Source organism: Bos taurus, chromosome 13, assembly GCF_002263795.3.
Source record: "Bos taurus isolate L1 Dominette 01449 registration number 42190680 breed Hereford chromosome 13, ARS-UCD2.0, whole genome shotgun sequence".
In the NCBI taxonomy this organism is placed as follows: domain Eukaryota; kingdom Metazoa; phylum Chordata; class Mammalia; order Artiodactyla; family Bovidae; genus Bos; species Bos taurus.
The window spans coordinates 36753311-36772013 of NC_037340.1; the positions used below are offsets into that span (position 1 = coordinate 36753311).

The following is an 18703-nucleotide window of genomic DNA, read 5'->3' on the forward strand; positions in this document are numbered from 1 at the left end:
AGGGGTTGAACTCAGGTCTCCCACATTGCAGGCGGATTCTTTACCAGCTGAGCCACAAGCTGGTAGAGTCCAAAATGGTTAATTCAAATTACATTTTAAGTCTTTTATCAGAACTATTAGATAGACTTATAATTGATAGATCTTAAAAGTTCTAATTAAATTATTTGATATTTATTTGGCATTTACTCTGTATCAAGCAGTATATAGTAGATTCTGTATTTATTCTATATATATAGTGTGTGTGTGTATGTGTGTGTATATATATATATATAAGATATATATATATATATATAAAAGATATATATATATATATAAGATATATATATATATATATATAAGATTCTTCCAGAGTTTACAATCTAAAGGAGCACAAGAAGCATGAATACGAATATCTGTGGAAAAGGGAAGAATGTAAATGTAGCAACAGACATTTGAGTAAATGACTATGAGAGCTCCGATGAGGGAGCATTGGCACTTTGTTTGGCAGAGATCGGTGGAGGCTTTGTAGAAAAGTTAACTGGGTCATGAAAGGTGGGTAACAGAAAGTTAGAGGAGACAGGAGGGCATTTTAGATAGAGTAGTGGCACTGATCAAGGCAAAAGAAATGGGAAAGTGTGACCTTGGAGTACAGGATGACATGGAGAAAGATGAACAGCCAAAAAGGTAAGCTGAGGCCAGAGCACAGAAATCCTTCAAGGACACGTTAGGAGACTGGACTCTAGTTAGTTGCCCTGGAGTCAATGAAAGTCTCTATTAAGGGACTGACTTACCTAGGTCATGACATGGTGGGGCAGACTGGAATGAAGAGAGATTCAATCTAAGAGGATACAGTAACAGGCTAGGCATGACATGCTGCTGGCTTGTCCCAGGAGGTAGAAAAGCTACAGTGGATGCAAGAGAAATTCCAAAGCAGAAAAAGTCAGATGACTAAAGAAAGAAGGGAGAAACAGGTTCAGTTCCGTGTACTCGCTTAGTCGTGTCTGGCTCTGCGACCCCATGGACTGCAGCATGCCGGGTTTCCCTGTCCATCACCAACTCCTGGAGCTTGCTTGTTCAAACTCATGCCCGTCGAGTCAGTGATGAGATGCCCATCTCATCCTATGTCCCCTTCCCTTCCTGCCTTCAGTCTTTTCCAGCATTGGGGTCCTTTCCAATGAGTCAGTTCTTTGCATCAGGTGGCCAAAGCATTGGAACTTCAGTCTTGCTCAGCTCTAAACGATAAAAACATGAGAATTTCATGAGAGAGTCCTGCATCTGATTAAATACCATTTATATTTACCTTTGCCATCATGAAATTTCTAGGATTTTTTTTGGTGACTTAAAAACTATTTCATATATAATGTATTTATATAGCCTGACTTTACAGGTTTAGATTAATGTTTGTATTCTTGTTTCCCTCCTCCCCCTCTCCCTCCATGTGTGGCAGCTTCTCCTGGACATGGTTGGGTCACCTGATGAGGAACTCCAGGAAGCTGCTGCAGGTTGTATATCCAACATTCGCAGGTTGGCTCTTGCTATTGAGAAGGCGAGATACAGCTGAACCTGAATGGGCATGACAGCTACCAAATTTTACATGACCCTGTATGTGTCACTCCCAGAGCCGTGAAGCCTAAATTGGGAAACACTTCATAGCAGATCCTTTAGAAACAAATGTCTGACTGAAAACCAGGAAGTTAGAAATGTAGAGAATGTGGTTCACCCCAAAATTGTATGGGTATTTTTGTTCTAATTTAGGGATATGCCATGTGGTGACACATAAACCCAATATATTGGTGATAATTTTTTCAGGAATTTGAGAATATATATACATGTATACAGCTGTATATATGTATACAGATATATATATATATATATGTACATATATATATATATATTTCAGCGATGCTTTTGTATTTGTGGTGATTTTAATAAAAGATGTGGTCTTCCCGTTGTGTGTATTTATAGTCATCCATGAGTGTCTTTAGAAATCCCTTTCTGTTAAACCAGTCTAACTGTCCCGTCACTATAGTTTTGTTTGATCTCTTGCAACCCTCAGGAGAGCTCTGAGATGTGCTGACTTGACAAATGGTTATGGAACAGAATTCAGAGTTCAGCAGCTGGGTTGAGAGAGAACATCCTGAGGTCATTCCAAGTTTCTCCTAAAGCTGTCAAACATCTGAAAAGACAACGTATAACTGTCACTGTCCCAGATAACACAAATCACAAAAACATAAGCACTGAGTGAGATTTTCACTTTTGCATTTCCCAGGCATAAACAGTGAAATGTTTTATTTCCCTCACAGGATACACCAACATTTTATTGAAAGAATTAATTTATGCCGATGTACGCACACCTCACAACACAAGGATAATATTACTTTCACGTAAACTTGCTTGGAGTTTCTGAACTTGTTTTCAGCATACAAAGTACTTTTTAAAAAGTGGCTACAAAGGATTAATAGCATTTTATCAAGTTATAGAAACATGAGAAGCCACTTAAAAGAATCACAGATGTAACCTTGGTGTGCTACAATGTTTGGGAACTGACCGTCCCCCCATCTAGAACTAGCTAGGAAAACAGCTTCTTGTATATCCACTCAGTAAACCGACAGTCTCACTCTTTAAAGAGCAGGCAAGGTTTTATTGAAAAATATGAAGTACTGTGTATGTTTGTCATAATTTGGAGAAGACTGTAAACTTAATTGAATTAAATGTAAATAATTTGTATGAAATGAAAACCCCATACAGGATTAAAATTATCCTGATGATTCTGAGAATTTTAAGATTTTGTAAAACACCAATTCATCTTTATTGCTTTTCAAAGGAGGTTATAAAAGAGGATAATAGAAACAAGGAAATGGTATCAATGCTAACAAAGAATTGAATTTAAATAATAGTGGAAATCCTCAAATGCACGTCGGACTCTTTGTGACCCCATGGACTATAGCCGGCCAGGCTCCTCTGTCCATGGGGATTCTCCAGGCAGGAATACTGGAGTGGGTTGCCATGCCCTACTCCGGGGGACCTTCCTGACCCGGGAATCGAACCTAGATCTCCTGCATAGCAGGCAGATTTTTTATCATCAAAGCCACTAGGGAAGCTCTTTAAATAATAGTGTAAATCCTAAAATTCTCAACAGTAGGTATTATTAAAGACACTGGTTAGGTGTGTTTCACTAATATTAAAAACACATCTAGAAATCATGGATTATGACAGTTATAGAAAATGAATAAATATATTATTGTTACATTATTATTAAAGGAAGCTTTCTCCATCATTTTAAGATTGTTCATATTCTTGGAATTAGAGGGTCCTAAGAGCTTGCCTGAAGAATCCCACGAACAGAGGAGCCTGGAGGGCTACAGTCCATAGGGTGGCAAAGAGTCAGGCTTGACTGAAGTGACTTAGCATGCATGGATGAGAGGGGAAGGAAGCAATAGAAAACAAACAATCAAACATCTGCAGCAGCACAAAGAGAACTGGATGTAGTTGAGAAGGATAAGTTCCTTTACCATGTGCAAGTGTGGGACTTTCATTTCTATGATTATTAAAGACATAAAATGAGAGCAACAGTACCATTTTAAAGGAAACTGAACTTGTGGGAACAGATACAGTAAGCTAACATGAAAATCATTTTGGGTATTTCTAAGAGTTGTGTCCTTTTAATTGGTAAGCACCCTGGATGTAGTGGTCTTCCCACAGGTGGCTCAGTGGTAAAGAATCAGCCTGCCTAAGCAGGAGACACAGGAGATATGGGTTTGATCCCTGGGTCAGGAAGATCCCCCTGGAGGAGAAAACGGCAACCCACTCCAATATTCTTGCCTGGAAAATTCTATGGACAGAGGAGCCTGACGGGCTACAGTCCACGGGGTCATAAAGACTCAGACAGGACTGAGCATGCATGTACCAGGGATGTAGTACCTTTAAACAAAAGAGAAACTGAATTTAAAGGTCAGTTTTGGCTGTGTGTGTATGTGTGTGTATAACAGTATAACAGAAAACTCTGACCTTATTAGAAAAATGTCAGAGGCAGTGAGTGAAAGTATCCAGAGATAACAGAACAAACAAGCCCAGGATCACACCATTTCTTTGCTGCTCCAAGCCAAAGGACCATTTCTTGGCACTCTCCATGGAAGAACACCTTGGGTTGTTTTTTTTTTTTTTGGCCTAGGTTTCTGGATAAGATTTTTGTGCGTTATTTTCTGCTTTAAAGCTGGTGACATTCATTCTGAGTTTTCAGTGGCAAGTTCTTTTTTAGGTTTTATTCTTCCCCAGGACATCCTGGGAATCCAATATGCTCTGTGTGATAGCTGGCTATTTCTGCCTGGAGAACCTGAAGGTGGAAGGAATTTTAAATAGATGTTCTTTGCTTTTCCACTGTCTTTAGTTTGCAAGGTTTCCTTTTAGAAATCCTGGCCACAATCATTCTGCTGCTTGTAGTCACTATTATTTTGCCTCTTTCAGAATGACTTGCACTAAAATAATTTCTTTTTAAAACTCTTCTAGGCTCTGAAAGTGAGTGGAAGGTTAGATGTCTTGTAAGATGACGTTGCAAATCCTATCATTTTGATAGATTTTGGAATTACCATTATGCCTCTCTAAGGCATGGACTTTGCATGGATTTGAAGGTCAATGATTCACAATACTTGGAAATTTTATTTCCACTTAGGAGAACTTATTTCATAGTTCTAATAATTGACGGTGTGTAATCTCATTCCATAAAAGACTAGGATGGAGTAGTTTATGTCCATTCTTATGATTCAGTGAAAACAGTAGGGACACCCACTTATTTAAGAACCTTGCTGCCTCAAATGCATTAAGCGCCTGAAGATAACTATGTTCCTCACATACATAAGTTCAGAAAGTGAGAAATCTCTTCTAAATGAGAGGAGTAGGAAGAGAACAACATGGAATATGATGCTACCAAATGCTGGCACTGTGTTAAGTACTTCCTACCCTCTATCTCATTTAAAATAGAGAAACGGTGAAATACCTAATCTCAGATCATACTAGGGGCTGTCGAAATGGGCACAGTTATTCCACAAGGACAATTTGGCAATGCATACCAGAAGCTCTAAACATTTTTGTGCCTTTTGGATTATATGCAAGGGTTTATGTACAAGGGTATTCACAACATCATTATTTATAGTGATGAAAATATTTGGGAAAAATTGGTTAATTCCATTCAGGTTCAACCTTAGCATAAAAACATATTGTAGGATAATAGTTCATGACAAAGGTTTTCATAAGATGCTGTTAAATTGGAAAGCAGATTCTGAAGCAGTGTATACAGTATGAGTGCATTTTAAAAATTATATACACATAGCTAGTCACAATGAGGAGAAGGCAATGGCACCCAACTCCAGTACTCTTGCCTGGAAAATCCCGTGGGCAGAGGAGCCTGGTAGGCTGTAGTCCATGGGGTCGCTAAGAGTCAGACACGACTGAGCGACTTTACTTTCACTTTTCACTTTCATGCATTGGAGAAGGAAATGGCAACCCACTCCAGTGTTCTTGCCTGGAGAATCCCAGGGACGGGGGAGCCTGGTGGGCTGCCGTCTGTGGGGTCGCACAGAGTCGGACACGACTGAAGCGACTTAGCAGCAGCAGCAGTCACAATGAAAGAACATGACTTATACACACCAAACTGTGATAAGTCAAAGAAGTGATTATTTCTGAATGGTGGAATAAGAATGATTTCTGTTGTCTCTCTTGTTCATCTCTGTTTTCTAATTTACAATAAACATGAATTACTTTTTTATGATAACACTCCCAGTGAATTTTCTTTTTTTCATTCTTTGGAAACTTCTAAGGTAGACATTCTTCCTCATGCTTTTGTTCAGGTGCTAAGTCATGTCTGACTCTTCGCGGCCCCATGGAGTGCAGCACGCCAGGCTCCCCTATCCTCCAGTCTCCTCGAGTTTGCTCAAATTCATGTCCATTAAGTCTGTGATGCATCAGAGGATAAACATCTCATCCTCTGCCGCCTCCTTCTCCCTTTGCCTTCAATCTTCCCCAGGATCAGGGTCTGTTCTGATGAATCAGCTCTTAGCATCAGGTGGCCAAAGTATTGGAGCTTCAGCTTCAGCATCAGTCCTTCCAGTGAATATTCAGGGTTGATTTCCTTTAGGATTGACTGGTTTGATCTCCTTGTTGTCCAAGGGACTCTTGAGAGTCTTCTCCAGCACCACAATTCAAAAGCATCAATTCTTCAGCACTTGGCCTTATGGTCCAACTTTCAGATCCATCAGGACTACTGGATAAACCATAGCTTTGACTAGATGGACTTTTGTCTGCAAAGTAGTGATGTCTCTGCTTATTAATTTGCTGTTTATGTTTGTCATAGCCTTTCCTCCAAGGAACAAGTTTGCTTTAATTTCAAGTCTGCAGTCACCGTCCACAGTGACTTTGGAACCCAGGAAAATAAAATCTGTCACTGCTTCCACTTTTTCCCCTTCTATTTGCCTTGAAGTGATGGGACCAGATGCCATGAACATACCTAAAATAAATAAGTTTTTATATATAAAATAAGAATGGCTTGTTTCAGCACCTAAAATCCTATAATATATTTTGATCTACAAAACAGACATTTGTAATAGCTTTCAACTACAGCTAAGAATAGTACAGTATACTTGAAGCATACTTGAAGTATATACAGTGAACTTGCTGGGAAAGATTGAGGGCAGGAGGAGAAGAGGGCACCAGAGGATGACATGGTTGGATGGCATCACTGATTAAATGGACATGAGTTTGAGGAAACTCTGGGAGATAGCGAAGGACAGGGAAGGCTGGCATGCTGCAGTCCATGGGGTCACAAAGTGTCAGACATGACTTAGCGACTGAACAGCAACAGCAATACTTGATGCATGCTGAAATGGCCCATAGTAAATTCTGAACTTTTATTTTTGTCTTAACAGCTGAATTCTATTCCAAGGGCACTGAAAACAAATAAAATAGCTCAAAAGTCACTGACAGATTGCTTTATACAGCATTGTTGTTTTGAAAAGAGAAGAATGATTTTGATCCATTCATTTGCTTATTGCTGTAGATCCCTAAGACAAACATTATTGTGATTTACTGTCTCTTTATATATTTTGCTTGAATTAGTCTAATGGAAATACACCCCCAATCAATAAATAAATATAGTACAGTTTCATAAACTTCTATTCTCCTTTAAAGCATCATGTTTTTCTTCTTTGTGATTTTTTCTTTCCTCTGTTACATTAATTTCCCCTCATTCAAGCAATTACTTTCCCTGATTTTCCTCCATTCTACTTTCTGTGTCTCCAGATTCTGCTCCCATTTTCTCTGACAAATGGTTATTGTATTTTCTGCTTCTTAAAATGTCTCATGCTTTAATTTCTATAAATGCAAGATATAAAGTTAATATTTCAATATGCTTCTGATGTAACTGTCATGACTGATGTTACATGACTTGAAATCATGTAACAGATAGAATCCTAATACTCCAAATCCATTATTTTCAAATTTTCAGGTAAAAGTAATTTACTCTTTATTTACATCTGTCAAGACAAAAGGGAGCTTTTCTTTTGCCAGTTCATGCCACCCTGATTTATTAGTTGATAAAAGACATCCTTTGCAAATTATGTAATTGGTTCATGGTGTTCAGAGTTGAGATTTGTCATTACAGTTTAGATTTATGTCCTAATTTATTTTCATGATAGACAGGTATAATAGTGTATTTCAGTGTGGTTCATATATATACAGAATCTACAGCTGGGTAGTGTCCCCATAAAGAAAGACCGTCTATCAAAAGGGAGTTCAGATAAGATAGTGTGGATAGTTCAATGCAAGTCCTCCTTCATTATTGGAAGAAAACTGATCTTTGTCAGTAGATTAGTTACAATATCAGTTGCAAACCTAAATTCACAATGGTAGGGTGGACATGAGTTTGAGCAGGCTCCGGGAGTTGGTGATGGATAGGGAAGCTTGGCGTGCTGCAGTTCTGGGGGCGCAAAGAGTCAGACACAACTGAGCGACTGGACTGATCTGAAGGTAAGTAATGTAAATGAATAAGAGCTAGATTAAAGGTCATAATACTGATACTATTGCCAATTGACCGTTAGCCTCCATGTCTGGGAGACAAGAGGGGCTTGTGGAGACTGTGGAGAGATGGGGAGTGAAGACAAATGACTACTCATCTCTAGCTAACTGTTACCAGATCTTATAGTTTTTCAAGAGAAATTTAGACTTTTATAGGCACTCTCCCAAATTTTATGTATTGGCGTAGCTTGCCAGCTGTGAGAAAAATAAATGTCTGTTGTTTAAGCCACCCAGTTTGTTGACAGACAACAGACATTTCTTTTTCTCACAGCTCGAGATGCTGGGAGACCACGAACAAGGGGCTGACAGGTTGGTTTCTGATGAGACCTCTTTCCCAGCTTGCTGTGTGCTCACAAAGAGATTAATCTCTGGTATATTTTCCTTCTATAAGAACACTAGTCATGTGGGATTAAGGCAGGAGACATAAGAGATGTGGGTTCAATCGCTGGGTCAAGAAGATCCCCTGGAGGAGGGATGGCAACCCACTCCAGTATTCTTGCCTGGGAAATCCCTGGACAGAAGGGCCTGACAAGCTACAGTCCATGGGGTCACAAAGAATCGGACATGACTGAGCGACTGAGCAAACACACACACACACACACACATACACACGCATGCAGTGAATAACAGCGACCATGCAGAAAAATCAAAATGTTTCCCTGAGCCAAATATGGCCTTCAGCTTGTCAGTCTACAATGTCATCATCTTTATCTATTAGAATGAGAGTGTAAAGTCCTGACATGAACATCCCTAATGATGCCTGGAGCTAATCAGTAGAAAAGCAAGGAAAATAATTTGTGGAAAAGGGCACATGTCAAAACTGTCTTGGTTCATATTGATTTATACTGTGATGTCAGCACTACAGAATGCAGCATCGAAGAGGCTGACTTCCTCAAATTCAGGCTAACGCTTGGAAAAATTACTCCGAGGATGTAAATAATCATGATTAGGTTTAGGGTCAAAGAATCACAGAACTGGAGATAACTTTAGGGCTCAACTGCTGCTGCTGCTGCTGCTAAGTTGTGTCCAACTCTGTGCAACCCCATAGATGGCAGGCCACCAGGCTCCCCCGTCCCTGGGATTCTCCAGGCAAGAACACTGGAGTGGGTTGCCATTTCCTTCTCCAATGCATGAAAGTGAAAAGTGAAAGTGAAGTCACTCAGTAGGGCTCAACTACCTGCCCTCAATCAAAGCTGCTCAGGACAGAGGCTGATTCTCTTGCAAAGGATATCTAGGTATTTGCTTCCCATTCTCTCTAAGACAGATTAGACTAACCAGTTTATGAAGATAAAAAGAGCCTTGAGAAATATTTTGAGGAATTGGCTTAATCCTACAGGCCAGTGTTCCCCAGGCCTTCTGCATAAGGCCAATCTGGGATATCTGTTAATATGCAAAGTGTCAGTCCTGCCCCCAACCTACCCATACAGAATTTCTGGGAAACCCGGATTTCTGCAAACCTGGAAACCTGCAAACTTCCCAGGTGGTAATTTTTTTGATCATGAAAAAGAAAATGTATACAAAGGATTTCCTAAAAGTTAATCTGGTGGGGGTGCAACGAATAGAATATAGAGAGGAATGAAAAGAATGAACAAGGGGGCTGCTATAGAGGCCAAGACTAAAGCATAGGAATAGAAAGTTACCAGAACTGACAGTCTTAAAACTTGGTCTCTTATGCCTTAAAGAAGAAGCCCATAGTCATGAAATGAAATCTACTTCTGTGCTGTCATACCACGAACCACCCCATATACTCTAGAGCAGTGCCATCCAACAGAAACACAAGACAAGACACTGTGTAATTTAAAATTTTCTGCTCAACATCACTAATCATCAGGGAAATGCAAATCAAAACCACAAGGAGATAACATCTCAGACCCATCAGAATGGCTATCATCAAAAGGCCGAGAGTACATATTGGCAAGGAGGTCGAGAAAAGGGAACACTTGTGCACTGTTGTTGGGAATGTAAATTAGTGCAACCATCATGGAAAACAGTGTGGAGCTTCCTCAAAAGATTAAAAACAGAATTACCATGTGCTTAGTCGCTCAGTTGTGTGCAACTCTGCGATCCCATTGACGGTAGCCCACCAGTTTCCTCTGTCCATGCGGATTCTCCAGGCAAGAATACTGGAGTGGATTGCCATGCCCTCCTCCAGGGGATCTTCCCAACCCAGGGATAGATTGCATTGTAGGTAGATTCTTTACCATCTAAGCTACGGTCCAGCAATTCAAGTTCTGGGTATTTATCTGAAGAAAATGAAAATGCTAAATTGCAAAGATACATGCACCTTGTTGTTCACTGCAGCATTATTTACCGTAGCCAAGATATGTAAACAATCGAAGTGTCCATCAGTTGACAGATAAAGAAAATGTAAATATATAAAATGCCATGAAATTAAAAGACGCTTACTCCTTGGAAGGAAAGTTATGACCAACCTAGATAGCATATTGAAAAGCAGAGACATTACTTTGCCAACAAAGGTCCGTCTAGTCAAGGCTATGGTTTTTCCAGTGGTCATGTATGGATGTGAGAGTTGGACTGTGAAGAAAGCTGAGCGCCGAAGAATTAATGCTTTTGAACTGTGGTGTTGGAGAGACTCTTGAGAGTCCCTTCCTTGGATTGCAAGGAGATCCAACCAGTCCATCCTAAAGGAGATCAGTCCTGGGTGTTCATTGGAAGGACAGATGCTGAAGCTGAAACTCCAGTACTTTGGCCACCTCATGCGAAGAGTTGACTCATTTGAAAAGACCCTGATGCTGGGAGGGATTGGGGGTAGGAGGAGAAGGGGACGACAGAGGATGAGATGGCTGGATGGATTCACCGACTCGATGGACGTGAGTCTGAGTGAACTCTGGGAGTTGGTGATGGACAGGGAGGCCTGGCGTGCTGTGATTCATGGGGTTGCAAAGAGTCGGACATGACTGAACGACTGAACTGACTGATTGATACAATGGAATATTATTTGGCCACAATAAAGAATGAAATATTGCCACTTGCTACCATATGGATGGGACTTCAGGGCATTACACTAAGTGAAATCTGGCATAAAGACAAATACCATATGATCCATAAATGCAGAATCTAAACCCTCCCCCCAAAAAAATCCCCATAAAACTGAATTCATAGATAGGATAGGATATACAAAAGATAGTTCGGTAGTTACCAGAGGTGGTGGTGGTGGGCAGTTGGAGGGTGAGCAAAATGGGTGAAACTTCAAAGTGTACAAAACTTCCAGTTATAAATAAGTCATGGGGATATAATGTACAACATGGTGCCTATAGTTATCATACTGAACTGCATACTTGAAAATTGCCAAGAGAGTAAATCTGAGAAGTTCTCATCACAAGAAAAAAACTTTTGTCACTCTGTATGGTGACAGGTGTTAAGTAGACTTATTGTAGTGACCATTTCACAATTGATAGAAATACCGTATCACTATGCTGTATACCTGAAACTAATATAATGTTATACATCAGTTATATTTAAATAAAGTACACACATTGCATGCATATAAAAAATAAGATTTTCTAGTAGCTAAAGTAAAAAAAAAGTAAAAAAAAAAACAGATGAAATTAATTTTAGTATTCTTAGTTTAACCAAATGTCTCCCAAATATTGTAAACATTTCCCTGGTAACTCAAATGGTAGTGTCTACCTGCAATTCTGGAGACCTGGGTTCGATTCGTGGGTCAGCAAGATGCCCGGGAGAAGGAAATGGCAACCCACCCGCGTATTTTCACCTGGAGAATTCAATGGAAGGAGGAGCCTGGCGGACTACAGTCCATGGGGTAGCAAAGAGTCAGACACGACTGAGCAACTGACTTTAACTTTTAAAATACTTAACGAACATAAAAATTACTAATGAAATATATTACATTGTTTTTCACTAAATCTTTGAAGCTGGTGTGTATTTTACACTTATAGCACAGTTCAGTTAGGGCCAGCCACATTTATGTGGCCACAGGGTACCATGTCGATCGATAAGTTTTAGTCTATCCATTTAGCTAGTTTAAGGGGTTGGTTTCTTTTATCAAGACTGTTTCAATTTATGTGGGTTTTTACTGTTTATCTGGGTTAAGCCATCTTAGTCTTTTTCTCCTGACAGACCCCTCAGTCATGCTATTTCTGTTGACATGATGACTTTTTAAATTCAAATTGATATGAATTTTTAAATGTAATTCATCTAGAAGACCACAGTCAACATTATATTTGTGTACAATTATTTTTCATTTTTTATTGTGGTAAAATATACATAACAAAATGTGCCATTTCAACCATTTTTTAAAATTGTACAGTTCAAGGGCATTAAGTATTTTCATGTTGTGTGTAACCATCAACACTCTCCATCTCCTGAATGTTTTCATCTTCCCAGACTTAAACTCTGCTCCCTTTAAAAACACTGATTCCCAATCTCCCGTTCCTCCAGTCCCTGGTCACCACTGTGTCTCTATAAATTTGATCTTCCTAGTTACCTCATGGAAGTGGACTCACAATATTTGTCTATTTTTTTTTTTTAATTAAAAAAATTTTTAATTTATTTTTAATTGGAGGATGATTGCTTTACAATGTTGTTAGTTTCTGCTGTATAACAACATGAATCAGACATAAGTATACATATGTCCTGTCTCTCTTGAACCTCCCTTCCACCCCTCAGCTCATCCCACCCCTCTAGGTTGTCACAGAGCATTGGGCTGGGTTCCCTGTGTTATATAGCAACTTCCCATTATCTGTCTGTTTTTCATATGGCAATGCATATGTTTCAGCTCTACGTTCTCAATTCATCCCAACTTCTCCTTCTCTGCTGTGTCAACAGGTCTGTTCTCTTTTATAAGGGAATTCTCTTGCACTGTTGGTGGGAATGTAAATTGATACAGCCACTGTGGAGAACAGTATGGAAATTCCTTTAAAAACTAGAAATAAAACTACCATATGACCCAGTGATCCCACTACTGGCCATATACCCTGAGAAAACCATAATTCAAAAAGACATGTGTTACCCCAGTGATCCTTGCAGCACCATTTACAATATTTGTCCTTTTGTGTCTGGTTTATTTCATTCAGCACAGTGTCTTCAAGGTTTTTCCCTGCTGTAGCGAGTGTCAGAATGCCCTTCTATTTTATGGGTCAATAATATTTCACTGTATGCCCTGCGATGTTTTGCTTGCCCATCTGTCCATGGGTGGTCACTTGTGCTGCTCCCATCATGAGGCTGTTGTGAATAACATTGCCATATGCATGAGTGTACAAACGTCTGGTCAAGTCCTTGTTTCCAATTATCTTGTGTGTACACCCAAGAGTGGAATAGCTGGATTGAATAAAATTATTTTTTTCAAGCCTAACTAGTCAAATCTATAATGATTTAAAAAAGTTGGTTCGGGGTATCCTTACCAGCAGAATCAGTGGACATGAGATGCACTCCACAGAGTCTCTAGCAGGCACTCTGTTTATTAAGCATCCCAACAGTCACACAGTCACTGACTCATAGACAAAGAATCCCCTCATGTTACCTCAGTCAGTTCAGTATATTTTTAATTCTGAATGAGCCAAGTTCTCCCAGTGTGTGATTCAGTGGGTGCAAATTAGGCATTTAAGAAGACATAGTCACACTTTTGGAAAAATAGTAAGGTCTTACCACTGTGCCACTAATAGTATCAAAATGGCCTAAAAATGATCATAACTCTCATAAATTCCATTGGGTGATGTTTAGGTTGTGCTAAAAGGCAAATGTGAGTTTTCTGCAACTCCTGTGAACAATTCAGCACTTTTAGAGAGAAAAAGAGGCTGGAGGCCTTTGAAAAGTGAGTGCTGGAGTTGTGAGAACTATGCGCAGGGTGGGAGCTGCCATGGGAATTTGCTCAGTTTGCATCATGGGTGTGATCCAGGCCCCATGAAGATGGTGTGCCTGGTTCCCTGACGGCTTGCAGATGCCTCTGTCTGTGTCTGTACTGCCGTCCCTTCCGCGACAGAGAGATGTTGGCCCCAAGCAAATCTCGCTTGTATGTTGTGCACATGTGGGGAGGATGTCACAGTTAGACCCCTGTTTTGCTTTGAAGGGAATGTGTTGCCTTTTTCAGCGTCAATGGTTGTTCCTAATCTTCATTTGCAAGGTATAAAGCATGAAGGGATCACCTTAATGATCATCTTCTGTTTGAAGCAATAAACAGCTGCTGACAATAATTTAAAACAGAAGACAAGCGACCACACTGTCATCCCTGAGGTGAATTTATTCAGATTATTCTCTTAAACTGAATTACTTATGAGCTAAAACAACAGAGTTGAAGGTGAGAAGGAAAGAAGCGTCAATGAATGCAGGAGACAGATGTGCTCCAGCCAAGACTGTGGCCCACCTCCTCCGAGTTCTGCAGGTTCTGAACAGGGGCCCAGAGGTGCTCAAACGGACCTTCCCTCCACTCTGGCTGTGTGAGACTTCGTTTAGGGGGGATAATATTGTCGATCATTTCCTCAAAAAGGGTATTTATTATGCCCTTTAGGCAGAGGACTGATATTTCAGAGAAAGAATGAACGAATACTTCATGAGCATTAGACAACCCTCAGTTCTTGAAAAACAAAACAAAACAGCTTTATTGAGGTTTGATTGATATGCAGTGGGCTTCCCTGGTGGCTCAGCCAGTAAAGAATCTGCCTGCAATGCAGGAGACACAGGTTCAATCCCTGGGTCGGGAAGATCCCTTGGAGAAGGAAATGGCAACCCACTTTAGTATTCTTGCCTGGAGAATTCCATGGACAGAGGAGCCTAGGGTCGCAAAGAGTTGGACATGGCTAAGAGACTAATACTTTCACTTTCAATTGATAGACAAATAATGCACACTTTCAATGTGCACAATTTGAGGACTTTGGTCCCACCAAACACCAGTCACTCCAGCACCACAATCAAGGTACTAGACATATAACACCTCCCAGAGTTGTGTGCAGCTTTTGTGTGTGTGCTGTGGGTGGAGAGAACTTAAGATGAGGTCTGCCCTCTGAATAAATCTGAAGTACATAGTGTCTGGGACTATAGGAATGATGGGTACAAAGGTCTCTCTCTAGCACTGTTTAGGGCAGTGTAACTCTAAATAAAACTTTACACCTTTGAACGTCTATATCCCCGTTTCCCCACCCCCAACCACTCCTGTATTCTCTGCCTCTGTGAGTTTGACAGTTTTAGATGTGGAATTGTGTGCTATCTCTCCTTCGAGGACTAGCTTATTTCACTAAGCATAATGTCCTCCAGGAGAAAGCTTTCTATTTATTCCCACATTATCAAGAATAACCCCAACCGTTCTCTTCAGAGTTTCTCCTGTGTGCTCATTTCAACCTACCATCCCATCTCCTCCCCTCAAGGTTCTGCTCCAAATATACTCCACATGTACTCTGATCAAAAACAAACAGAAGTCACAACATATGGATACCAGAGGGGAAAGACGGGGTGGGATGAATTGGGAGATTGGGACTAACACTTATACACTATTGATACCATGTATAAAACAGCTAATGAGAACCTACTGTAGAGCATTAAGGAACTCTATTTGGTGCTCTGTGGTGACCTAAATGGGCTTCCCTGGTGGGTCAGATGATAAATAATCTGCCTGCAGTGTGGGAGAACGGGGTTTGATCCTTGGGTCAGGAAGATTGCCTGGTGAAGGGCATGGCGACCACTCCAGTATTCTTGCTTGGAGAATTCCATGGACAGAGGTGACCTAACTGGGAAGGAAATCCAAAAATGAGGGGATATATGTGTATATATGGCTGATTCACTTTGAAAGTGAAAGTGAAAGTCGCTCAGTCGCGTCAGACTCTTTGCGACCCCTTGGACTATACAGTCCATGGAATTCTCCAGGTCAGAATACTGGAGTGGGTAGCCTTTCCCTTCTCCCGGGGATGTTCCCAACTCAGGGATGGAACCCAGGTCTCCCGCATTGCAGGCAGCTGAACCACTAGGAAAGCCCCAATAAAGGTGAAAAAGAATTTAAAAACAAAAACAAAAACTGCTCCTTGGGGTTAAAAAAGGATTTAAAAACAAAAACAAAAACTGCTCCTTGGGGTTAACTCCTACAGACTTAAGAGTTTTCCTGCTTCTTATCGTCTCCCCTCTCCTCCTCCGCCCCGCCCTGCGCGGGGGGCGGCGGGAGGTGGGGGGCAGCGCACAGAGACTTCCAGGTACTGATCCGCCGGTGTCCTTGGGGCTCTGACCCCGAAAGTGCCTTGGGTCCCCTTGCGCCCCATCTCTGCAGCCTCCTTTGGGAACCTGGCCTCCTCTGGCGTCGGGGAGGGTCTGGGAGGCAGAGCCAGGCCCTCGGAGGGGCCGGGACCGTAAAGCCGGATGTAGGGACTTGGGGAAGCTGCCCTGAGCTACATCAGCCCAGCCACACCTGCTCCTTTGCGGACTCGGAACTTCTCTGGAGGCCGCAGCCGCTCTAGGCTCTCTCCAATCTCATTTCCCACAAAGCTCCAAGCAGGCCAAGCTTTTGGGGCAACAGCTTTCCCTTCTCTTCCTAACGCTGCCAGGCACTCAGTTCTCCTTTGTGTGGCTTGCCCTTCTAGAAACATATTCTCCATTTTTCTCTGAAGGCAACCCTCCAAGCTTTTTATATAAAAACTCTGCTGGAAGAGGTCTGAAAAAAATACCCGATTCCTGCTTGGAAGTCTAATTTTTTGAGACTGCTATTTATCTATCAACTTTATATTGAAAAATCTAGTTTGAAATGCAAAACCGAGCAAGGCTTTCTTTTGTTCTGGGTAGTATTTATCTTCTTTTCCCTGTAAAAAAATATCTTCAGCTTCTTGGCTCAATGGAGGGGAAGGCTGCAGGGTTTTAAAAACAACCAACTAACCAAATAAACAAACATGAAAACCAACTCTGGAACTACTAAGGAGGAAAAAGACATTGTATGGCATTTCAAAACACTGCCCATTGTAATCAGCCAAGCTAAACTGTTTCTATTCCCCCAAATATGCTGGACCATGCTGCTTCCACATCTTGCCCATGTTGCTCCCGTCCCTTCAAACATATCCAGGAATTCGGTTTTGACTTCACACTCGCTCTGCTGTTGTCTGGCTTTTCATGTTGGTTGGTGAGAAATTTTTCCTTTGATTCCAGATGTATTAAAAACATGTTAGCAATGAAGCGATGAAAACGACTTCATACTGATTCTGAACTGATATGCCACACAATTTCAAAATGAATGAAATAAAAAACATTGTGTATGGTCAATAGTAACTCTGTATAACTTGATGCCAGCTCCTGGTGGCTGAAAGTTCTCTGGTTTGCGGGTGTGATTTTGTCCACTAAGATTTAGACAAAAATTGGCTTGAACCTTGATAGAGTGAAAAACTCAACTCTGAGCATTTCCAGGAATTCTTGAGCAGGACATATTCTTCCAAGTGACCTCATGATTCTTGTCATTGCCTGCTTCCTTTAAATGTTCAATTCTTTCCAGCCTCACCTCTGGCAACTTCCCTTTCCTTCTTCCCTTCCTCCCTGTGTGATGGCAGGTATGTGATATGTAACACAACTCCTTTTCTTTGATTTCTGAAAAATGCCACTCATTCAAGACAAATATGAGCAGGAGACATTTGCAGAAGATTCTGGGGTTAGGGCAGCATGAAGAAAACTTCACTCTGTGATACCAACCTCAGCTCTGTTTCCCAATCTTTCTCCCCATCAGGAACCTCCCACTTCTGGCAATCTCACTCCTGGGCATTTATCTGGAGAAAATTCTAACTTGGGGAAAAAAAATACACTCACCCCAATGTTCATAGCAGCACTATTTACAATAGGCAAGACATGGAAACAACTCAAGGGCCCATCAACAGATGACTGGTTTAAGAAATAAAAAAAAAATATATATATATATATATTCCATTATAATGGAATATTAGTCAACCATATAAAAAAATGAAATCTTGCATTTTCAGCAACATGAATGGGCCTAGAGATTGTCATACTAACTGCAATAAGTCAGCAGAGAAAGGCAAATATTGTATGACATAACTTATATGTGGCTCGATAAAGGACAGAAATGGTATGGAACTAACAGAAGCAGAAGATATTAAGAAGAGGTGGCAAGGATACACAGAAGAACTGTACAAAAAAGATCTTCATGACCCAGATAATCACGATGATGTGATCACTGACCTGGAGCCAGACATCCTGGAATGTGAAGTCCAGTTGGCCTTAGAAAGCATCACTATGAACAAAGCTAGTGGAGGTGATGGAATTCCAGTTGAGCTATTTCAAATCCTGAAAGATAATGCTGTGAAAGTGCTGCATTCAATATGCCAGCAAATTTGGAAAACTCAGCAGTGGCCACAGGACTGGAAAAGGTCAGTTTTCATTCCAATCCCAAAGAAAGGCAATGCCAAAGAATGCTCAAACTACCACACAATTGCACTCATCTCACATGCTAGTCAAGTAATGCTCAAAATTCTCCAAGCCAGGCTTCAGCAATACGTGAACCGGGAACTTCCAGATGTTCAAGCTGGTTTTAGAAAAGGCAGAGGAACCAGAGATCAAATTGCCAACATCCGCTGGATCATGGAAAAAGCAAAAGAGTTCCAGAAAAGCATCTATTTCTGCTTTATTGACTATGCCAAAGCCTTTGACTGTGTGGATCACACTAAACTGTGGAAAATTCTGAAAAAGATGGGAATACCAGACCACC

General features: G+C 40.8%; 1 protein-coding gene across 8 annotated transcripts in view; it reads left to right on the forward strand.

The window, feature by feature from the left end:
- The window catches only part of ODAD2 (outer dynein arm docking complex subunit 2), a 177501-nt gene extending 164123 nt beyond the window's left edge, over positions 1-13378 (forward strand). For 7 of the 8 annotated variants that reach the window (XM_025000641.2, XM_025000638.2, XM_025000639.2 and 4 more), the window contains one exon: positions 1427-13378. In XM_025000641.2, coding sequence (XP_024856409.1) covers positions 1427-1540 — 114 coding nt within the window. In that variant the 3' untranslated portion in view covers positions 1541-13378. The remainder of the gene's footprint in view (positions 1-1426) is intronic. The other variant, NM_001192631.1, reaches the window with a different exon arrangement.
- Positions 13379-18703: the final 5325 nt, after the last annotated feature.